The 25,862-nt window shown below is 36.9% G+C and overlaps 1 protein-coding gene across 3 annotated transcripts in view; it reads right to left on the bottom strand.

Moving 5' to 3' along the window:
• Positions 1–10,949: 10,949 nt before the first annotated feature.
• mRpL10 (mitochondrial ribosomal protein L10) overlaps positions 10,950–25,862 on the bottom strand; it is a 30,604-nt gene continuing 15,691 nt past the window's right edge. For all 3 annotated transcript variants that reach the window (XM_069835888.1, XM_069835887.1, XM_069835885.1), the window contains 3 exons: positions 19,732–19,842; positions 15,147–15,345; positions 10,950–11,885 (listed from right to left, as the gene is read on the bottom strand). In XM_069835888.1, coding sequence (XP_069691989.1) covers positions 11,662–11,885; positions 15,147–15,345; positions 19,732–19,842 — 534 coding nt within the window. In that variant the 3' untranslated portion in view covers positions 10,950–11,661. The remainder of the gene's footprint in view (positions 11,886–15,146; positions 15,346–19,731; positions 19,843–25,862) is intronic.

Genomic DNA, 25,862 nt, shown 5'->3' with positions numbered 1-25,862 from the left:
TAGACCTATTGTAAAGTGGCAATAGGATATAAACTGTAAATAATTATTATGTATCATGTTAGTATTTCATTATACAGTATGTAAGCTCCTTAATATGCATGATAACGATTTTATATTTAAGTACTACTACATTTTATTGTTTCTATGCATACTATATTTCACTTCTGTAGTGTGGAAGAGAAGGTCTCTTGGCCTTAACTACCAGAATAAAAAAATAAATAAATGCATAAATAAGTGCATAAGTGAATGAACGAATGAATGAATACATTCATAAATAAATTAAAATGGATAAATAAACCATGCATAAATAAATGAAACAAAAATAATTTTTTGGATTATTTTACGACGCTGTATCGACATCTCAGGTTATGATACGAAGGTGATAATGGCGGTGAAATGAGTCCTGGGTCCAGCACCGAAAGTTACCAGACATTTGCTCGTATTGGTTGAGGAAAAACCCCGGAAAAAAAATTCAATCAGGCAATTTGCCCCGACCGGGATTTGAACTCGGGCCAATTAAAATAAATTAAATAAGATATGGCATACATTCTTCCTTTTTTCAACCACTAAGGGTGCACACAAAATCTTGTCTGTTTTTTAATATCATCCATTTGTATGAGAGCCAGGGCATTCTCATCGTCTGAAGAAGACATTACGAAAGCTGTGCGACGCGGAAGTGTCGCAAGGGTTTTTGACTCTTCAGTATGCTTTGCTCACGTCGTCGTGTCCTCGTCGTGTCTCCGCCCGACGTCCGAGCCACGTCCTGTCTACGTCTTCTCTGTGTGAATTACGCCTTAATGTTCGCTACTTGTTCGCAATCCCAGAACATTTGGGAAGTAAGAGTTCACATTTCGATCAATCGTATTTCATTTTATAGTATACCTCGATACTGAATTCTACACTGCGGAGTCTAAGTCGAGTCAAATAGAGTAACTTTCAAAGTTAAGTAGGCCTAATGTTTTGGAGAAATTTTCTAAACAGATCCATTAATGTAATCAGAACACAAAGTACGTATACGAAACTGACACACACGAAATGCATTAGAATTCTTTTTAAAAAGCGCGGAATTTATCTGCAACTTTATATCTAATGAGTTTACTGCTCTTCATTCTTCTAAAGAAACAAATATTTGAAACTACATGTTCCTCTTGCTTACATTTGAGTAATAGTTTGAGATTTCTAAAAATCTTGAGAAGGTAATATGCACTTCGAACGAAATCTCAGTCTTACGAATTAAACGCACGCAATCAGACTTCTCTCGACGACGCAACGACTAGTAATGACGGGCTGTCGTGAGACACGGGTGCTCGAACTCGTATTCTGTTCTAGTAGATGGCGTTCGAATCGGAAGTAATAACCCTCTATGTATCTACATGGCGCGATGCAGTAAGTTAATAATAATATATCTTTTTATGTATATAATTTCATCACTGAAATATAAATTAAATCTATTATTGGTGTAATTTGTTTAATAATCGTTAGACTTAGTAAATCTTTATGTTAATCTTTGTACACTTCTACGAAGCCTGGAGCTAAAAGTCGGGAATTGAATTTTACGTTCTAGTAACTAAATAAAAGTAACCCAATTGGGAAATACAAAATAACATTAATTTATATATTAAATAAAATTGCTTACTTAACTTACTTACAAATGGCTTTTAAGGAACCCGAAGGTTCATTGCCGCCCTCACATAAGCCCGCCAGCGGTCCCTATCCTGTGCAAGATTAATCCAGTCTCTATCATCATACCCCACCTCCCTCAAATCCATTTTAATATTATCTTATTATAGGGATACGTAACAAGCTGTTTTTTACGGTGATGGGTTGTTAGCCCTTCGCCCAACCCCCAAGCTGGAGGACCACCCCTTATCGGCTGTCCACGACTGCTTATTCAATATATTCGCAGCTACCCTCCATATCTGGAGGCCGTCTCCTCTATCCGCAACCTGAGGACGCGCCATGCCGTGGTGATAGGGACCCACAATACATGGATTAAATAAAATAGTAATAGAAAATATAAGCGCTTGTATACTGTAAGATCTTAAGTTCTCTTCCTTTACAGTATTAAACATTCTCTTCCGCCATTTGTGTGACAGAACATTTAATGTAAATATGTCGTTACATTAATATGCTATCAATCTTCAATCATGTATCCCTATTCATTTTTTATTCTATTTACATTTTGTCAAATTCCACGTTTTTCTTTCTCCTTCCTCTTTTACTTCCTGTTTTTCTCTTGTCTTACTTCTCTCATATTCTTCAGTTTTCTCACCAGTAGTTGTGGCTTATTTATTTAAATAGATGAACCGCTTCATTTTATTATCACTCCATATGCCCTGTGTTTTTCTGAGTACAAGGCATAGAGACTTTAACACTGTCATAAGTGGGCCTGTGACATTGCAGCATGTTTACAGTGAAAGGAAGCCAATTCACTATACGTTATGCACAGAGTAAGCAAGTGTATGTGTGTACGGAGACGACACAACCGCCGCGGTGCAGTTCATTCAAGTACAATACAAACAGTTGATTAAATGGCGATCTTACTCGTGTTAATTATGTAAGCATGTGCGGCTTACAGCTGTTTCGGTGCTATTCGACACCATCCTCAGAGCCTACTAGATCTCGGCGCTATCTCAACTTCGCTGCCTGTTGTGTGGGTGCGTTCGTGTGATGAAGAGTTGTGTCAAATAGTGTGTGTTCTGAAATTGATCTGTGTGTTGTAGTAGGCTCTGAGGATGGTGTCGAATAGCACCGAAACAGCTGTAAGCCGCACACACTTACATAATTAACACGAGTAAGATCGCCATTTAATCAATTATTTATATCATCATCATATCCCTCGCGTATTAGACCCTGCAGGATCTGTTACGGTCTCATGCCAGCGCTTGCATGTCTTCCCAATTTCCTCTTTCCTCTTGGTACATAAGTAAGAATCTGTTTAGGCCATCGTGTGCGATCCATCCTTTTGACATGTTTTTTTCCACTGAAGTCGATATTGTTGAACAAAATTAACTATAGGATCCATTTTTAGTTCCTGCAATATGCCCACATTTTTACGGTGTTCCAGCAAAGAGCATCCCGCTGTCGCATATTTATATTCAAGTGTTAAAAGTAGTGTACAAAAGATTCAACATGGACAATACAAACTGTCGTGAAGTGTAGTGCGCTCCGCAGTATGGCTCAGAAGGAAAGAAACACGTCTTGGAAACTAGAATATTTAGTTTCACAATATGGTGCAGATGTATTTTGCATTCTAAATAACAATCTTTGCAATGTCAGCATTACGTCTGCTAAAAACAAGGAATATAATGTTCAAAGGCACGTAAGTACAATGAAACATAAACGGCTGGAACAAGGAAATGTGCAGGACTCAAATTCAACATTTTATGGAAAAAAAAAAAAAAAATCGAAAAATCGAAAGAGAATTGGGAGAACAAATTTAAAAGGTACGCAAAACGCGTCCTTGCAAGGGGTTGGGGGCTGTACAAAACTAAATATGTGAGCTCCAAGCCTGTTGGCCACTAGTCTCACTCCGGGTTACGCTGCTCCACTGAAGGAGCTCTAGAAAATTTTGAAGGGGAAGCCGAAATTGGACCACATACGCGAGGGGGACTGAGATTTGATCAAGTGATCACGGAACGGGGCGAGGAGGAGATGGCTGGTGTTTGCCGTTAGGATGGCAAAACGCTGTCATCTGTTGTTCGATGACAAGGCATGTGAAGGCCGTCGGAAGAAGCGCCGTGAAATCTAAATCTGCAATTTGAGAGGTCCCTGTCCTTTCAAATTGCGACTAATTGAGTGACCTCGTACATTTAATAGACAATTTATAGGTTCTGAACTAGGGCATACGTCGTTTACAAGAAAAGGGGAATATATATGGGGAAGGGCGTATAGGTCCGTGGCCCATTTCTTATAGGGCTCATCCCGACATTTGTCTTACGCCTTAGGAAAACCACGGAATACCTTAGGCAGGATGAGTTGTCTCATATATAAGAGACTAGCCAATTTGGCTATTATGTAGGAGGTGATTGTTGTCATGAGCCTTGTTGAATCGTCTCAATTTAGAGACCAGCCATTTGGCTTTATGGTGGCTCAATTACGAAGAGAGGGGAGAGATGTAATCATTAATTAATTTAGAGTAATTAGGGAGATTCATGGGGATATGAGTGCATTTTATGAAGACATGTGTAAGGCATTTATACTTGCCGACATACCGTTTAACAAACTCGCAGATACGGCGTTCCGCGAGTATTTACAGAAATACACTACAAGAGAAATTCCACATCAGACTACGTTACGGAAATACTATGTCGAGAAAATTTACAACACATACATTACTGAGATCAGATGTAAACTAACAAACCAACACACCTGGTATCAATTGATGAGGCGACGGATGCTGTTGGGCGGCATGTAGTTAATGTGATTGTTGGGGTTCTGGATCCGGAAGACTCTGCTGGATCATACCTACTGTCATGCGATGTGATAAATGCTATGAACAATTCTACAATATGTGTGGTTTTTCAACATTAGAATTAGAATTAGCCCGTAGAATCCCTGCAGGGCAAGGGCCTCTTGGCTGGCAAGGTGGCTATTCTGGCATTCCCGCGTAGCCTCATTCTTTTGATGCTGCATCTATCAGTAGTCTCCAGTCTCGGAGGTCCTTGGCTATTGTCGTCCAGTTGGATCCAAAGTGAAGTTTCAGATCGTCCGCCCATCTTTTTTTCTGTCGGCCTACGCTCGTTTGTCCGGTTCTTGGGTCCCAGGCTATTTTTTTGTACGCCCATCTGTTGTGGTCCATCCTCATGACGTGGCCTGCCCACTTCCATTTGATGTAGGTAGCTGATGTTGCTGAGTCTTTGATGCCTGTCATCTTCCTCAGGTGTTCGTTGCGGATTCTGTCATGGAGGCTGACGCCAAGAATCTTTCTCTCCAACTTTCTTTGGCATGTTCCTAACATTTTTCTTTCTCTGTCTGTTAGAGCCCTTTTCTACATGCAATGCAATTATTATGGTCATCAGGTATACAGCATGACAACGTACTTCTGATTGTTACCGATGCAGCATCCTATTATGTTAAAGGCAGTAACTACGTTGAAAACAACATACAGAAAGATGGTACACATCACTTGTCTCGCCCTGCGTGCCACAGAACAACAGAGGGTGTTAGACGCCATTTCCAGAAGTCGATAGGCTAGTTGCAAATGTGAAAAAGTATTTGCAAACACTCCAGCTCGTGTTACTACATTGAGGAACGAGTGTCCTGGATTGCCTCTCCCGCCTGTTCCTGTTTTAACATGGTGGGGATCCCGGCTGCAAGCATGCAGATACTTGCATGAACGTTTTTCCAGCTTAAAGAAGGTGATAGAGATTTCGATAAGAATGATCCAGCTTTTATTAGGTACAGCCTGAGATGAACTTCCGTGTCAGTTGATTCGTATGATATTAACCATCATGAGACAAATTCTATTTCTGACAGCTCATTATTACTCATCATGCGCAGCTCACATGCCAGGTCTTGCCTCCGCATCTATATATAAACACTACATTTGTAAATGTAGCTTACACATCGCACTCCACTAATCGATTCTTATGTTCACGAAGAACACAACTGCGGTAGAAGGAGACCACTATCTCAAGATCGCTTAAGCTAACGCATAAATCCCCCAGGCCTGTGTTAGATAATGAACTTGTAATAATCAATTATGCTATGGTTAAAAATTACTATGTGTTATATTTTTCATATTACGCCTCTTATGCTCAAAGTAAAATAAATTTATTAAATTCTATAAATAAAATAAACACTATATTTCCTGTTGCGCGGATTTTATTTCCTTGTGTGCGGACCTTATCTCCTGATCAGCGAATTTTATATCCTGGTCTGCGGATTATATCTTATGATCCGCGAATTTTATATCCTAGTCTGCGGATTTTATTTTCTGATCCGCGAATTTTATTTCCTGATCGCGGATATTATTTTCAGGTCCGCGGATTATAATTTCTGATAACGGATTTTATTTCCATGTCCGTGGATTTATTTCCAGGTCCGCGGATTTTATTTCCTGGTGCGCAGATTTTATTCCCTGATCCGCAGATTTTTATTTCCTGATCAGCGGATTGTAATTTCTGATAGCAGATTTTATTTCCTGGCGAACGGATTTTATTTCAAAATCCGCGGACCAGGATAAATCCGCGGATCTGGAAATAAAATCCGCTATCAGAAATCAGACCCACGGATTTATCCTGGTCCGCGGATTTTATTTTGTTCTGCGCGGATTGTATTTCCTGATTGCGGGTTTATTTTCTGGTCCGCGAATTTCATTTCTTGATCATCGAATTTTATTTCCTGGTGCGTGGATTTTATTTCCTGATCCGCGGATTTTATTTCCTGAACCGGGAATTTTATATCCATGTTCGCGGATTTTGTTTCCTGATCGCTGATTTTATTTGTTGATTCCGCGGATTTTATTTCCTGATCCGAGGATTGTAATTTCTGATAGCGGATTTTATATTGTGTGGCGCGGATATTATTTTCTCGTCCGCGGATTATATTTTCAGATCCACGGATTATAATTTCTGATATCGGATTTTGTCATGATCGGCGAGTTTTATTTCCTGATCGTGGATTTTATTTCCTGGTCACCGGATTTTATTTCCTGATCAGCGGATTTTATTTCCTTGTGTGCGGATTATATTTCCAGATCCGCGGATTTTATTTCCTGATCCGTGGATTGTAATTTCTGATAGCAGATTTTATTTCCTGATCCATGGACATTATTTCCTAACTAATTAATTTTATATAAACTCACAAGCACACGAAGAAAGACACAACAGAAGACTACTGAAGAAAAATTTTATTTTATTAGCAGTAACATTTTATTTCCCATTATTAGAATTAAATTTCAAGCTGATTAAAACTCATTGTTGACTTTCGTCAATTAGAATTACATTACATAAATACACTGCTACTGATCTCAATTAAATTAAAGAGAGTGAATGCACTCATAACGCCCATTGTTGCAGGTGTGCTGTATTAGTTTTGTTTTCAGTCTCGTGTTCACTGAAAGCAGACAGGTTTACTACTCCCATGTTCACTGCAAGCTGAGAAGTTAATTGAATGTTGATAATAACTTTTAAAACATTTTTTATAGACCTGACGTATCATTCCACGACCCATCAAAACATCACTCACGACCCATAGTTTGAGAAACGCTGGTCTACAGTATAGGCTAGTTAGTTAGTGAGGTTTAAAAAGGGTGTGTCAGCTACTATGGCCATTTGCGCCCTTACCTAAAATTCTTCAAAATCAAAAACACAAACAATAGCCTACAAGCTGAATCCTAACACGAACTAAAAAACGTCACGTTAAAAACAAATTACACAAATGCAGTATTAACACGTAAAAAATCACAAAAATGAGCAGTTCTCAGACCCTACGTAGTATTTGAAAAGAGACGACAAAATAATAAAACAAATGCCACCAAAGACAAATTATACGGTGAATTTCAAAACAACAAAACTTTATAAAATATTCGTATGTAGAAGGTCCGAAATGTCAAGTATGTAAAAACAAATACAAAACAACAAAATGTAACCTCAGGATATAAATTGTATAAGATATGTCCTTAAGGGAACCAGGTAGTGATTAAGGGTAAAAAATCCGATTTTTTATTTTGTGTTTTAAAATAAATTACAAAACTGGTCTTTAAAACAATATAAATATTGTGGAGGGTATTTCTGCAGATAAGCCTTTTAAATGACCTCTTTAAATTTGGCGGTGCATGTAATTAATACATTCTTTTTTTTTATACAGTTTTCCATAAGTTGACATTTTCAAACTTAAGTGCATTTTTCTCTGAAATTACTGAATCAATTTACATGAAATTTTTACAGTGTTTTCTGCAGCCTGTGTTCTACATTGTAGACCTACGGGTTTAAGAATGTCACACACATAACACGAGAAAAAAATGTATATGTATTGAAAAAATTGTAAAAAATTTTAAACAAAAATCAATATTTTTTTCTGTTTCACTAGGGGTGAAATATTTAACTAAATTTTGCTTTGGAATTTACAATACACAATACTGGATAACTTAAAAAAATACAAGGTTTATGAGTGAAGATAGTAGCAAGTAATGTGCACCTTAAGAATGAGGTACACCTAGCAAAGTTGGAAAACAGGTTATCAGTTAGGGCCTTTCTTGCACTTGGATTCGAAGCTAATTAGTTGTCTTTTATACCACTGAATTCAGAATGATTGATTGCATAAACATGGAAATTGTTATTCCTTTCTGAGCACTAGAAGCCTAGAAATATTCAACTAAACTTTTGTATTGAAATTTTTTAATCGCACAGTATCACTACCCAGTTCCCTTAAAAAAGAACACATAAAATAGCATTGAATATGCACCAAAAAAACATACGAACTTTTGTTTGTTTGTTTTTTTTTTTCATACTAAAATAATGTTTCATGATAATTGTAGAATGGGAAATCATAAAGGGGCTATGTACCAGAACCAATATTCTGAAATAAAATTGAAAAAGTGTTTATATCAATGACATACAATATGATTTGAAAGAAAAATCAATACATACATACTACATGCCCAAGTTAAATCTGCATCAGGAAAGAATGTGAATCACCGTTCCCTCTCCCTCTGGCCTTTGTGACCTGAGTAAATACTGAGCTGATAAAAAGATGTTTACTGTTCATGCCAGCGACTTGTATGAGATAGTGGTGAATACACATGTATATGAGTGCTGTACAGTACCCGTATAAATACTGTAAAAGTGTTCAAAAAGCGTGCCGATTTTGAATCACTTGGTATTTTTTTCTTTGTCGGTTGTCGACATTGTTTTATTTCATTTCGATATCCATAAACATTCCAATTGATGCTTCAGTCTGAATTTCTCGAATTTCGTCATTGTGTGTCTAGCCATGGAGCAGTTTACTATTGCGCAACGTGTGGTTCGTGACAGTGTGACTATTAGTTCAATGAAATCGGTTCTTTGCCATTCCCAAGAATTAGGCATAGAATGTTCTTCAGCACAGCGAATTCTCCGATATGATCTCCATTACCATCATGGTGCCACAAGTCACTCTGCCCGCGAAACAATTGAGCTGCTCCATTAGCGGTTCCTGGATTGTCTCATCTTGTGTAATGGTGACCACCAATGGCCACCAAGGTCATGTGATTTAACGCCATACGATTTTTTTTCATGAGATAATCTTAAATCATTAGAGTATGTCAATAAACCCCAAAACATCCGCAAGTTAAAAGAGGAAATTCGACGAGTTGTCATCAAAATCCAAGTGGAAATTTGTCAGACAGTCATAGTGAATTTCACGGACTGAGTTCTTGCATGCCAGTGCAGTAGAGGGGGTCATATGCCCGACATCATTTTTCATACGTGAAATGGGAAAATGAGTTGAACATGTTTATGTCCTAGTTTAAAGTATTTTGAAAAAATAAAGTTCATAATTTGATATATCAAAACCGGCAAGCTTTCTGGATGACCCTTTATTATGCACCGTATTTTGTACATATATATATATATATATATATATATTACCAGTCATAAAGTCCAGGATTAGAATGTCCAGGCGTCTAAATGGCCATGAAATAATGTCCATGCCAAATTGTCCAGAGTCAAAATGTGCATAGTTCTATAATGTCCACTTCACTATACCCTATAATGTTCACTATATCCATTGTTCATGGTAGTTACAATAACCTATGTAAAATTGTCAAGTGCAGTGGATAGACCAGCTGAAATCTTGAATTCACAAGAATTCCTAAGTTATTCTGATTACTTGTACCACCATCAAGACTACAACAGAAGTAGAACAAACATTTACTGGAGATGTAGCGAAAGAAAAATTTGTGATGCTTCTATGATTACCGGCAGCAATCTTCAATTTGGAGGTTTCTACAATGCTTAAAAAATGAAGAAAACCACGTATGGATGCAAATTACCCGAGTAAGAGGTGGACACACACAAATTCAAGAACCTCTAAATAAAATCTCAAAGACAAATACTCCAAATTGTGAAGAACTATGACACTTATGCACGGAATGGAGAAATTCTCACATATATACGAGGAATTGGATATCATTTGAAACCTGGAACTGTGCCCCAAGATGAACAGTAGTTTAGTTTTGGAAAATTTAGGCAATAAAGAAATAAATATCCTTTTCACATTTTGTTCTCATGATCATTTAGTGTTATGAACATTTTGATTTCATGGATATTTTGTGTATGGACATTCTGATCTCATGGACATTTTGTCCTCATGAATATTTTGGAATATGGACATTTTGGTATATGGACAATATAAGGTGTAAGGTATATACATTACCTCTCTCATTGCAATATATCTCGTAACATGACCTCATTCACAGACGAAACAGTAGGTTGTATACTAACAACTAGAGCAATTAGGGCTACTAGAGCTCATCTCTTGTATTCACGTGCGATATCATAAAATTTGTAATGTACAGAGTTGGCTTCATAATTATGGAAGTTCTCGTTGAGTCAACTCTGTACATTACCGATTATAATTGATGTATAGGACGCAGAGAACCCAGAGAATAGTCTCCAGGTCGCCAGACTTAAACTCCCTTGACTTTGCCTTATGGGGTTATCTGAAGGAAAAGGCGCAACATCTACGAACACAGATCGAGAAAATGTATTGTCAAAACACCGTTTATATGTTACACCGCATTCTCAATAGCATGGAGTTTCGCCTCCATACATGTTATGAACTTGAAGGCACTCATATCGAGCACATATTATAATTTACCCTATGATGCATCTCTTGTCGGATACCCTGTACAATTACACACTACTGAGAGAACATAATAGGCAAAAATGATAAATATCAGATGTGGAGGAGGAGGAAGAAGAGGAACAGAGAAGGAAGAAGAATAATAATTTAAACACAACCTATTGTTTTTATTAATTATCTTTATTAAATATTAGAGTAGGTATTCTACATCTTCAAGCTGGCATGCATACAGTATACTTCCTCCACCTCTGTTCCATCTGCTTTTGTATGGTGAGCACATTCTGAACAAAATAATTAAACACCTTGACCTGTCTGCAAACGCTAGAAAATTTGCATTCATTATCAACCATTCCAAAAGGTCGGTAAGCATCCAGTGACAGCTGCTTCAAAAATTTCAGTTACTGCAACACATAGACATCCCTTTCAAATACAAATTACATTACTTGCTTCAATCCCTTCCAGCGTTCCACACGCATTAAGCTTTTAGTGTGCTGAGTTGATGGACTGGTATTATGCTATCCTTTGATTAAGTAGTGCTACAACACTCATGTAGTCAATTTTCTCATCAGGATCACCACAACATGAGAGAATTTTTAACTGTATAATAATAAAACTGTAACATAAATGCCATTTTCAAAGATATAGAATTTAACAATTTTATTATTCAAAAAATCTAGCAGTATTTCACCGCTACTTTCTTTCTTCACACATGTATGAATTTTCCTTGCCTCACATGCAATTTTACTGTGCCACTCTTACAGGAGACACTGCACTTGACAGAATGAACGAAAGCACAAACAAAATTTCACAATGCCACTTCTATGACAGCAATAAATTTCGGTGCTTCTTACTGCTGTTGGAACACAAGGCAGCTCATGACTCCTTGCCATCTTCTTTCAAGGACTCTTGCTGCAGTTCGACGTGTTTTCGCAGGTGCCCGATCAAGGTCTGCTGATGGTGTGTCAGATTCTGTGTCAGGTGCATGGCAGCCGAATTCAGGAGTGCAACCAAACCTGCCTGTGCTGTCTGCAAGTCCGGCATTAAGCTGTACTTTACCAGTTCGTTTTTACTCAAAAACCTATCGTCCACAATCCCAGCTGCAACATCAAAGAATTAACAAACATCACAAGGAAGAAGCATGAAACTTAAGTTAAATATTTTCAAGTGAAAAAAATCCAAAGTACAGTTTCCATCAAACAAGGGGCCCTCAAATATCCAGTATCTACATGATTACATGAAATAATACAATTTTCATAAAGAAATTAATAGGTCTTTATATGAAATCAACAACATACAAAGGCAATTTAGTCCAAATAATATCTAACAAGTTTCTTCACGACTTCCTATATTACATTGAGATGTCTCACACACACACACACAGCATATTGGGTACATCTACCGAGTCAGATGTTGAAGATGAATAGGGATTTGACCAACATATCGCAATGGAAGCGACCAGAAATAAACCAAAAGCTGGATATGATTTAGTATATTGTGACAGTCGGGAGTCGATCGCGTCCCACAGAGGTCGGGGGCGCACGAGAAAACGCGGTGAAGAAGGTTGTGGCCTCTCGAGTCTGGAGGGGACAGATGTAAGAGGGGGTGCGAGGTGGAGGCACGGACGTGACGAAGGGTGAGGGGAAAGTAAGCAGCTGGTGACTGAGGAGAGAAATCCAGAGAAGTCTGGATAGGCGTCATCATCTCGGTATCTGTCGACTGATCGCGAACTCTCCAGAAACTATGGTTTAGTTATAAATACAACACGCGAGTGAACTTGAGCAGTTGTTGTTGTAATCGTTGGACAGCAAGCCAGCCAGTCTTGTGTAGCAGTGACGCCAGCTTCGAGACCAGAGTTCGACTTGAGTTGTGTCCGTAACTGTGGGAGCCGGAAGTCCTGAGTATGAGTGCAGTGGACCGCAGTTGGGGGATCTGAGTTCGACGGTCAGTGGATTGTCTCTGAAGGTCTGGGGTTCGAGATACTGTGAACTCGAGTAACTGAGCTAGCCAAGGCAAACGAACTGTGAACTGAGAACTGACAGTTCTGATTTGTAAATAGTGCTTTGTGAACATTAGTTAAAATTAGCAACACATTGTTGTTCTCAATAATCAAAGTAAATTGTCATTGTCGTCTGTGGAGTGCAATAACGAATACTGTGTTAATGTGTGGAGTGAAAATCCCATTGTTGACGGGAGTGTAGAATTAAATTATAGAAAGTGAATTATTGTTGAAATAATAAAACTACATTATTGATTTGTATAAAAAGTTACAATATAATAAAATGTGTGTGTGTGTCTAATGCCTACCCACTTCACTTTGCGTGATTCGGGTTCCGCATATTGCAGATAGATGGCAGGACTGTGACCCATTTTCAAATTGCACACCACTTCAGCGGGCCACGTTAAACATGATGTGTATCTGTGAAGAGTTATGCCATGTACTAGGGTGAGTGTATGTTAAGTGTTTGTGTAAGTGTAGTTTGGGAATAGGTGAGGATGATGATGAAGGGAGAAGGGGAAACCCAGTGCCAGCAAGTAGCCTACTCCTGTCGAATAGCACCAAGGGGGCCACCAGGCTTAACGTCCCCATCCGATGGACGAATCACTATCAACAGTGACATATGCCTTCTCTTCATATGCACTGTGGAGAGATTTGGGATTTAACACACACATATTGGTGCACAATTTAGTGATTAGAAGTTGTGCACTGTCATCTCTCCTAATCTCGAGGTAGAACTGACCCCACCGGGAATCGAACCCGGGCCAGCTAGTCTGGAGGCAGACACGCTACAACAGAGCTAACTTGGCAGACACTGAATATAAATAACAAAACGTGATAACGGCCGATCTGCACAGAACTTTCCTGAAGGTACATTTATCTGTGTCACATTACAATACAAAATCTACTATCGGCTTGTGATCAAGAAAGAATATATAACTCTGTACAGTATTGTACAATACTTTGGATATTGAATAGGTATCCAAGATGAGGAGTCTTTCTATGAAGTTATAGTACATATGTCTATACATTACCACTAGCTGAATCTCAAGCTACAATACTCCATACTTATGTTTTCAATCCAGAACATTACAAGTTGAGCAATTGCTCTTTCCTTCCGAGTATCTATCTTCCTTCCAAGTAGTAAAAAATGTTGAATACTTTCGCAAAAATTTACTATAAGTAAATTATGGGTAATACCACAGTCTATAATATTTTCGCTGTAAGAAAAATCCTAATATAAACAATAGCACGTGACTGAAGTGAGGCTTCATTGGCCACTGTTTGGCGCCATAGATTCTCAGTACGTGTTCCCACCTACTGTTGTACATTCTGTTTCATGTTAAACATTTCCCGTTACTCGTCAAGCAGGCCTAACCTCACTACTATGCATTCATTTTCTTAGGAAACATTTACTTTATAATTACTCTAATTAAAACTCACATAGCTTATTATATACATTTAAGACTACTTGTTTTTGTCCGCTTTTAAGAGGGTTTCTACTCTTATGTTTAATAACCAAACACACCCAGGATGCAGAAGCCAAACTTCAGTACCACGTGCTTACGTGAACAACTAGGAGCTCAAGTGACACCAGCTTGTTACAAGAACAGACTACTTCGGTATTACTGTTTGTATTCATCCACGTTCATAGTATATAACAAAATATAAAAGTAGCTTTTCTTTTACATAGCGTTTTACATATGTATATGATCCATCATATTTAACAACTAGAATTCAATTTTTTATTTTCAAATAATACAACATGGTAATTTCCAAATACAGACTATATTTTCCTGTGTCGTGTGAGTGTTTCGACTGTGAGCCAATCACGGATATGACAGCCACGTGCTTGTGTTTACACTAGGATTTTTCTTACAGCGAAAACAGTATAGTATATACAGTCACGAAGCTTGAGTTGTGAGGGTGCTAGGAACAACAGACTGTGCTGGTACTATTTCGCATTGTCTGTAATGAGGTGATATTAGCGATCCTAATGGTTAGCAACTATCTATGGATGCATATTTACTACGTATTGAGTTTCGTAACTGTATAGACTGTGGTAATACTGTACAAAAAAAAAAGTATAAAACATAAAGGTGCAGCACATAACATCTGCACCTGCACCTTGTTCCCTGGAGACCAAGGATCCGTCGGTGTATAAATGAAGCTACTTTTGTGGAGGGTACATAATATTAATTGTCTCTAAAGACAATTGTTTCATTATTTATATCTAAAAATAAATTAAAAAACAAATTCCATGAGAGATAAGACAAGAAACTAGTCAGATAAAATAGAACCAGAAGTTCAAGTGTCAGAGACATCTTGAGGTCATGCCAGAGCTCAGAGCTATCAGACTTACCCATCAGAACGAGCTGAGGTATTTTCCTGTTTAATTTGATAAGTTTAGCCACTTGAGGCTCCGTGCTGAATACCATATAATTGTGAGATGTAAACAGCTTGAGAACAGCTGCATACTTTGTGTCCTCCAAAGCCATTGTGGCCACTCTTCTTCCATACTGCTTCAGCTGCATGTTGTTCCTTTTGAATATGATGTTAGTCTGAAACAAATACATTTACATTTTCAATTATGAAAATGGAAACCATTTTTCACTCACGTTCTTTATATGCACAACGTTCATTCACCACAACAGTGATGGCTACAACAGTGATCTGTAAACTGGTGTGCACTGGTAAGAGCCTGAAGATGTTCAGGAAGGGAAAAAATTAAGAATAAAAATATCACCGAGGTAAATTCCAGAATATCATATACTTTTCATAAAAGGATGATAACATTGAAAACAATAAAGTTACGTTAAAGAAAGATTAATGTGGTAGATAAAGCAGCATATCACAAGAACATACTCTACAAAATTTTTGTCATCCATATGTAAGATTTGTCCGGCTTACAGCTGTTTCAGTGCTTCACGCACCATCCTCAGAGCCTACTAGATCACGGCGTCATCTCGAACTTCTCTGCCTGTTATGTGGGTGTGTTTGATTGTTGAAAGGTGTTGAAGAGTGGAATCAAATAGTGTGTTTGTATATTTCATATTGTTCTAGTGTGTTGAGTTTTTGGTTCTTGGGTTGTATGTGTAGGATTTCCATGTCTGTATTTATGTTATTGTATCTATGGTTAGCATTGGTTATAATATCGGCGTATGTAGATGTATTGTGCCCTCTGGTTATTGCTCTAATATGTTCTTTGTAGCCACTCTACAACACCTTTCAACAATCAAACACACCCACATAACAGGCAGAGAAGTTCGAGATGACGCCGTGATCTAGTAGGCTCTGAGGATGGTGCGTGAAGCACTGAAACAGCTGTAAGCCAGACAAATCTTACATAATTAACACGAGTAAGTCCACTAGTTAATCAATTAATTATTTTTGTCATTTTTAAATAAATCTGTCAAAATAGAAATTTCGTTATCATTAAACTTACTCTTCATTATTGACCCACGAGGAGAAGATCCCTGAGACATTTCATGAAGAGACAGGAATAAGACAGACTGTTACAGTCCTTCGATGATAATGATTGATGGATTATTATTATTATTATTATTATTATTATTATTATTATTATTATTATTATTATTATTATTAAATTTACTCCTGCTAACACATACGGACTTCAGGAATTTAAAATGTGACTGTAGTAAATTTTGTAATAATTTTAATATTTCCAAAAGTATTAAAATGATTAAAATTGTTGTAACTGAACTTTTTAAATACCACCTAATACTTATCTTTAATCAAGGATTCTTTCCTCTTAAAAAACATCTCATAATGTACCTCAATAATATTACTACTTTTTTCAGAATGCTGACAACTAAGAAAGATTAATGTCAATGAATTAGGGTATAAGTATCGCAGATCTTTATCGTCCCTGAAATTTTATATGTTAAGCATAGAAGTGAGTCACTATCCAACTTGTATGTTGTCTCCCTCAGCAAGCTGCAGACCCAACTGACACCCGCCTGCCACTGTGACAGTAGAAGTACACTCAGAACTCATGTAAATAGACCTATATTGCCAATAAGTTACAAACACCAAATCTAATAAAACATTATAAACCTTGCATTTATTGTTATTGTTAGAAATTTTTGCCATTACACTATCGCTACTGCTTTCATTGTAATTTGCTATTATTATGATCTTCATCCTACCCTCTTATCATTGTAACTTCTATGTATATAGTTATCTCCCCTGTAGAAATCGGCCTGGTTGGCACAGCTGGTATAGCGCTCGCCTTCTATGCCCGAGGTTGCGGGTTCGATCCCGAGCCAGGTTGATGGCATTTAAGTGTGCTTATATGCGACAGGCTTATGTCAGTAGTATTTTGCAATTCAGTAGACTTACTGGCATGCAAAAGAACGCCTGCAGGACAAAATTCCGGCACACCGGCAATGCTGATATAACCTCGGCAGTTGCAAGCGTCGTTAAATAAAAGCTAACATTTCAACATTTCTCCCCTATAGATGATGGATCAGCCTTCCTCTCTAAACTTTATGACTGACAGAGCTGATATTCTTTGGCTCTCGATCAGAACACTTCTATTTTTCTCCGTCTTCTTAACACTTGAACCCTAGCTGTCTTAATAGTACATTATGCAACGAGCCTATAATGGTAGTAATTAAGACGAGAGTATGTTTATGAAACGAGCGCGAGTTTCATAATTTTCATACGAGCGTCTTAATTACCATTATAGGCAAGTTTCATACGACTTTTTATGCTCGACCATATTTCTAACTTGAAATTATTCATAAGTATTCATGTTATTCTTATCTGAGTGGGGAGCAGAACTGACCTTGTGCAATATCTCGTAAACTGTGAGATGTGCGCAGACGCGAAAGTATTGATTTTTTCCTAGGAACAAATGTCATTGACCTTGATATAATCTAGAGAGTAAAATGAACATTAATCTTGATATAACCTTCAAATTGATTTAGACATTGAAAAACGAGATGACAAATTGAATTTATTTGAATATCATTTACAATTAACGCTAATTATTATAGTAACAGTACATAACCTTCTGCAACAGTATTGGATTTCCAGCCTCCGTGACATTTCGCTAGTTGTCTTTCGAATGCATATCCGAGAATAATCGATACTTGCGCTTCCATATTGCTACAATGGTGTTTTCTGATTGGTGGAACACCTGAACTTTAATGAATAGGTGTACTTTAATGAGGTCCATTAAAGGGCTGCTACCAGGTGTATAATTACTACATTTCGGCATGGTCGATCATAAAATACTTTTTAAACTAGTGCCTCCTAATCAATGACGGATAATTTCACATAGAATGGGTAATAACTTCGAAATTGCAGGAGAAATTTTGTGCAAAAGATGGAATTCGTGAATCGTTTGTCGTATCACGCATTTTTCATAGTTATCAATATTTTTTTTTATTATTCAATGCAGTGGCACTTGACTAGAGTCGTTGGCCGTACAATGGCGATAGAAACTAAAATGAAAGAAAACGAAATAAAGTGAACAATGCGCAAGTGAAAATACGAAGAAGAGGATGTCAGCACTGCTGCAAGTTATCAATATTAGTAGAGGTCTTTTGCCATTGACATTTCTTCTCTGGTGCACTCACTGATGTTCCTTCAGATCCATGCTGTTCAGGCAAAAACCCCTTCACCTTTGTTAGAGACACCTTGTTTGCCTCTGCTACTCTCTGTAACTTATTTTTGACTACTATGCTTGTTCATTCCCTTTTAGTAGGCCTGCTATATTTTAGTTTAAAAATTATACGCGACAGGTCGACTTCTTCTAAACAAATGAGCATACTTCTCTTTAGTGTCATTGCTCCTCCCTTGTCTATCCCAGTTCCTTTGCTTGACCCATCCCTGCACAGGATTTCCGTCACAAAGGCTCGCTTTCTTTCCTCACAAGTGCCAAAAAGATCTGCGACTCTTAGGATGGTTTTCATGACAAACTGAAATTTATGAACAAAAGTGTCTTGGGGCATATTTTCTCGGAATACACTCATTTTTACTGTCATCAGCCTGTCATTTCTCAATAAATCTCAACAACACTTGTCATTGACCCAAAAAGCAGATGAATATACTAGCAATGCATAATCTTTCCATAACAACAATTCAATGGGAAGTCTTTTGGCGAATATTTCACAAAGCAAGTAACCATATGCCATGCCTCAAGTTGGGGATAACATCTGAGTCCTCTGGTAAGGTACAATGCAAGACATACCACTTTAATGAAGCCTGTTAAATGATGTACTGCTATTCTATCAATAGTCTCTAGACACACACCTTCATCTCAAATAGCAGAAATAAATAAAATGCTCTCTTAACTAATAACACTCAATAAAAGAATTGTATTCCAATGGATACCATCCCATTGTGGAATCCTGGGAAACGAGAATGCGGATGCTTTAGCAAAGAAGGGCAGCACTGCTACTTACAGACCTGTTACTAAATCTACGTATTACTCTGTGAAAAGATTTATTAAATCTACATACTTAGACTTCAACAAACAAAATTTGATAACACAATCTCAAGGGAAAAAATTGAACTCTCTGCATCATAATCCACAGTTGATTCCCAATTTACCACGCAAATCGTCTGTAGCTGCATTTAGATTGGCAACAGGCCATGACTGTTTGGCCAAGCATCTGCAGAGAATTGGAATATATCAGTTCCCTAACTGCCCATTGTGCAACTCAAATCAAGAAATGGATTCAGAACATCTCAAAATCTGTGCGTCAGTGCCTAACCATGACAATATCTTTGAAAAATACTGGAGTGCAAGAGGTCAAATGACTTTACTGTCAAATGCCTGGCATTAGGAAGCAACAACAACATCATACTGTACTGCATAAAACAAAAACTTTAACGACTTATCAGTATTATCATAATTTATATCCAATACTCCATCTTCCTGCACACAGGCCTAGCTGTTTCCATATTAAACTTACTTTGAATCTGTCCTCTGCAGAAATTGGGTTGCCATGGAAGAAAGCAATCATTCTTGAATGGTTGAACCAGTTCAACATTTCTCGAGCCAAAATTCTTTCATAAGGATTGTCCTGAAAATCCAAAAAGACATAAGAATTCAGAAACACACATATTCATTTTACTTTTTTTATTTATAACTTGGAAGTGATGTGTCTTATTTAGAAAAAATCTTCCTGAAAACACATTTATAATAAAGTCCGAAGAAACAGTTATAGAAGATATCCACAAAGTGACTGATGAACATGTACATGGATCTCTTTTCGATCATGAAGGTAGAGCTGGAGCAGGTACTACTTGCCAGCTCTTTGCCGTCTATACAAAATGTTGGGAAATATATAATAAATCTCGACGGCAAGCTTAAAGCCATTTACACATCACTCCAAAATTTGATTGGTTACAAAGAGGCAACAATACACTTTCCTTATCAGGCTCTAAACTGCAATTCAGGCCATAAGAGCACTACATTCCCTAAAATGAAGCAAATTAAAGACATCAACTGCATTATAAAATAAATTCGACATGTGCCAGTCAACCGAGATAAGACAGAAAAAAGAAAATGGAAAAAAGACGGGGAGAGGAGAGAAGAGGAAAAATTGAAAAATGGTTTGCAAACAAAAGCCATCTCTTAACCAAGCTTTAAATTTTTTCCTCAAAAGCACTGTATCCATACTGTCATATTCGGGAATGAATGAATGAATGAATTTAGCCTATAACATCCCTTGAGGGCTAAGGCCTCCCACCGGTAGGTGGGGTAGCTTTACGAGCACTCACTAAAGCGGGTGCCTGCACTCACTAGGCTAGCTATTCCTAGAGAGTGTTTGTTGCTCTGGGGTATTTCACAGGTTTGTTGCTATTCCGACTACAGTGTATTCACTGATTGGTATGTTTTCTTTTCACTTCACTTTTGCACTTGCACTTGCACTTATATTGCACTATCTTGCACTTTCACTGATCACTGTTGGTTCTGTTGTTGCGTCTGTATTTGCTGCTCGCTTCAGGAAATAAATGCCCAATTCATTATCCAGATTCAGGGCTTTTAATTATAAATTTTGCAGAAATTGAAGAGAAATTTAGCATTTTTCTTAAATAATGCATTCGTATGGAAGGAGAGGCATTGCACACATGTAACAATATGACATTTACATAAGGTGAAAGGTAAGCTGCCTGTACACAATCAAATTTTGGTCAAATTTATCGCTTCACAAGATTTTTCAAGTTTACTTTACAAGTTTTATGGTCAAATCACTTACAACACTTAAAAAGTCTTAGACAAAAAACATGGTCTCCTGGCCGAAAGTTGTTTGAGAGTTAATTCAATTATATAAATTAAACCCATGCCCCTACACAGTCAGTTCTGTAGAATACGACAACATGTAAAAAATAATATGTGGAAACTGCAAGACATATATCGAGTTAAGTATCAATACATGTATTTTTTTAATGATGAAGATTCTAACCTATAATCTAGACCAGGCATGTCAAAAACGAGGCACTGAATGTGCAGTATATGTGCACGGGATCGTCTGTCTGTGCAGATTGCGTCATTCACACGCTGCTGTTATCAGTTCTTAGCTGGAGGGGTGTACAAGAATCTATTCTGCGCTTCTGGTGTTGGATTAAAAATTAAAGATAAATTACTGGCGTAACATGGAAAATTTGCCATTATATTTTTCCAGAAAATGTTTCCGTCTTTGCAAATAGTTTCTTTCTTGCTCCCTTACAACCTCAAGAGCCTCACAGGTATTCCTCGCTCAGTAGTTTCATAACTTAACAGCTTATCAAATGGAAGTCGTAAGTCGTTTAACCTTTGACGGCAGTGTGAGAAGAAACTCACGTTTTGTCTTCCCTTGACAATAGGCCTACTGATTAAGAAATAAGCGTTGTCGAATATATTCTGAAAACTTTACTAACCTAATCTAAACTGTCACAACATTATTAGCTTGACATGGGCTGATGAAATCCTACCGTTTTAAAATAATTATTAGCTATATTTGATTGAGGAAATATTAATAATCATTTTCTATGATTCCTGATTTCTCGTCTTCGTTATGTCTGCGGACTCACTTTATTTTTCGTAACGCGTTCACATTCACAGGCCAATCATTCACCATACCCAAAACAAGTGTAAAGTTCTACATTGTACCTAATGTGGATTGTGATTTTCTAAGAAAATTAATTATTTTCAAATCCTGATCGCTTTTGAATTGCGCGTGTACAGTTTTTTGAGCGAGTGTAATACAATAGTACGCATTGAGTAAATGGTAGTATTTGAGCGGCAAATAATTCATCCACTTATCAGAATAAGAGGTGATTTTATAATTTTATAAAACTTAGCTACATAAGTTAAAAAAATGGTTAATAATAATAATAATAATAATAATAATAATAATAATAATAATAATAATAATAATAATAAGGAAAGAAAATGCAGGAACATTTATAAATTGAAGGGAAACCGGCATAGGCCTATGTAATCATAATGTAGTTATAATAATTTATTTATTTATTATTAATATTTGTGTGCTGAACAATAGCCAGAGGCCAATTATAGTTCAGCACAAAACACAAACAGAAGATACAAAGGTGCAAAAACAAAATAAATATCTTAAATAAACAGAAACATACATAAATAAAATTGAGAACAAGAACAGTAAATACTAATAATCAAAACGAAACTATACCTTAAAAGGATCTAAATTGTGCCCATGCAAATTGGCATATTTTATGCATCTACAGACTGGAGAAAGTGATTTTGAATTTCTGTTATAAATTTTTTTTTGAAATCTTAAACCTTTTGTAGGAATACGAAGGCTGATATTGTTTATGATAGACTCACAATCAATATCACCCTTGATAACTTTGCAAAGAAATTGATAATCAAGATTTAGACGTCTAGAATAAAGGCTACAACAGTTAAAATATTTACAGGTAATCTCATAGTTAAAGTCAGAGGAATTGGGTATAAATCGAAAAGCACATAAGGAAATAAATTTTCTTTGAATATTTTCCAATTTAACCGAATCAGTTGAAGTAATGGAATTCCAGGCTACAGATGCATATTCAAGTTTAGATCGAACCAAAGTAAAGTATAGAATTAATAGTGACTCTGGAGTAGAAAAAGAATAAGTTATAGACCTTATTAAACCAAGCATTCTTATTGAATGATTATAAATATATTGAACATGATTGTGAAAGTATAATTTAGAATCGAGTAGTACACCAAGATCTTTAATAGAATTTTTCCTAATAATACAGACGTTGTTAAGAGAATAGTTAAATTTTATGGAAGTAGTTTTTCGTGAGTACGAAATGACAAAAGTTTTTGTTAATTTTTACTACTGTAAATTTGAAGATACAATGAAACACAAATTACGTATTGTGAACACAGTATTTACTGGTCCGACTTGGATGACGATGCTTCATTATCAGGCACAATGTTCACTTTTGCAGATACTATTCTTTCTATATCTGGCACTATTTTATTAGCTGTAGAAAGTCTCACTACAGAGCGGAGATTTTCGTCTGAAAGTCGGGCTCTCTCTCCAGATTTATTTTGCTTCATCAGGGAAAAAAACTGAATAATTTCGAGGGAAAAATTGTTCCGGAGCCGGGTATCGAACCCGGGACCTTTGGTACGTTAAACCAAAGGTCCCGGGTTCGATACCCGGCTCCGGAACAATTTTTCCCTCGAAATTATTCAAATCAACTTTACAGGGAGTTATACCTGAAATCTTGATTTGCAGGGAAAAAAACTGTTCGCAAGTGTAAGTGCTGGAAAATATAGAAATCATTTCTGCTGCAAATTTATGAAATTGTGAGTAGCGTGTTCGTTCAAGTGCCTTGTAAAATCCAGTGATATCTTTATTAATGTAGATTTTTTTAAGTTCTGAATTACATTGTAAGTCGATTAGTTCAAGTTGCAAACTGGAAGGAACGTCCAAAGGCTTTGCAGAGTATGGCATAGTGAAGAGTTCCAACTTCAATTGCAGTGCCTCCAAGTCATGAAATCTATTGTCAAATTCATCTTTCACACTGCTCAAAATGGTTATGTATTTCTGGACGTCCACTCTTGCATTCAGCGACCGAAGATAGGGAAAATGGGTAAAATTGTGATCCTCTATTTGTGTTTTCCATAAGGAAATCATAAGTTTAAATGCTTTCACTGCATCATTAATATCACAAATCAGTTTATCTTTCCCTTGTAGTTTTAAGTTTAAATCATTCAAATGTTTCGTGAGGTCCACCAAGAAAGCCAAGTCCTGAACCCATGTAGGATCGTCTAATTCAGGAATATTTTTGCCCCTCCCAAGCATAAATTCCGAAATGTACTCTCTCAAATTGAAAAATCTTTCGAGAGTTTTTGCGCAACTTAGCCACCGAACTTCACAATGATATGGAACATCCGTGAAGTCACATTCAATTGATTCCAAAAAGTCCTTGAATTGTCTGTGATTTAGAGCATGTGACCTTATGAAATTTACACACTTCAATACTACATCCATCACATGTTTAATATTTGCACGTTTAGCACATAAGGCTTCTTGATGAATAATACAATGAATAGCTATTATGTTACGTTTGAAATTATTTAATTCAAGATGCCGTTTTAATAATCCTACGAAACCTTGCTTCTCTCCAGTCATAGAAGGGGCACCATCAGTTGTGACGGACGTCAATTTATCCCAAGACAGCCCTACACGTTCAATGGATTTTACGATTCCGTTGAAAATATCTTCACCTGTTGTTGTATTTTTCAGAGGAATTAAGTCTAAAAATTCCTCCGTAACTTCTAAGTTTTCATCCACTCCTCTAATAAATACAACAAGCTGAGCCGTATCACATACGTCAGTGCTCTCATCAGTAGCCAGCGAAAAAGAAACGAAATTATTACATAGGCTTCTCAATTGACGTTCTGAGTCTTCGGCAAGATCGTTTATTCTGCTAGATACAGTATTTCTCGACAAAGGTATCGAGCTGTATTTCTTAACTTTCTTAGGGGACATTATATGCACTGCATCGGTAATACAATCTTTAATGAATTCCCCTTCTGTAAACGGACGACATTTCTTTGCGATTTTCAAAGATATTTCATAACTAACACGTAAGCAGCTTTCATGATGATTAGGTTGTGAGTCAACAGTGTTAGTAGCATTCTGAAAGCAATTAATATAGACTAATTAACAATTATTAACGTTTATTTAGTTAATGCCTAAAAGTATAAATAAAGTGTAGAAAATTATAGAAAATATTTAGGTCCTCTAAATTGTACTTACGTCTTCTGAAAGGTGAGAAATCAATTTTATCCTCTCTTCGCTTTGGTAACTTCTATAATCCACTTCATGGTGCATTTCATAATGCCGCTGAACATTGAATTTCTTACATACCATTTGTTTCTTGCAGACTAAACACTGTGCATCTCCACGATATTCTGCACTAAGAAACATATAGCGCCAATCGGGATTGAATCGACTGGAGGATTTTCGTTTTTCTGGGTTGCAGGACATACTGTGTTCCTGGAACGATAACTTATCTGAAACTGCAGATACCGAACTGTACAGCCCTGTCGCGCTCCCGTTCACGCCGATTCACTCCCTCCAGGTAGGGGAATAGGAAACGAACAGTGCACACAGACCGCTGCACAATGTGCGCGATTGCACAATGTGCAGGGTTTTGACATGCCTGATCTAGACAAATACTAATCGTAAATATTTTGTTTTAAAATAATATGCAACCGTAACACCTTATTTTCTCTAATACCTTGTGCACTTTCTTTTCTGAGAAAAAAAATACAAGTAGAAAATACAGATGCATGATTTGAAATGAAGTTGGTAACATTGCCTGATTTTCCTCCCATGCAACTTCTAAGGAGATAGCACATGTCATTATATTCCTGAACTGGTATTTCAATTGTTAACATTGTTAAATGTCGTTTGGATTTGCAGTACATGCGTCAGAATCAAGTTCAAGTGTGATAAGTGTACAGTTTGTGCATCTTATATTTTCAATTCTGAAAGTACGAGATTGTGATCCTTTACTTGCAACGAGAAACTTAAAATTATTGAAGATGCAAAAGATCATGGAAATCGCAACA

The sequence above is a fragment of the Periplaneta americana genome, chromosome 9 (assembly GCF_040183065.1).
Source record: "Periplaneta americana isolate PAMFEO1 chromosome 9, P.americana_PAMFEO1_priV1, whole genome shotgun sequence".
NCBI classification, from domain to species: domain Eukaryota; kingdom Metazoa; phylum Arthropoda; class Insecta; order Blattodea; family Blattidae; genus Periplaneta; species Periplaneta americana.
The sequence above is the reverse complement of the archived record's forward strand: the minus strand, read 5'-3'. Positions and strand labels throughout refer to the sequence as shown.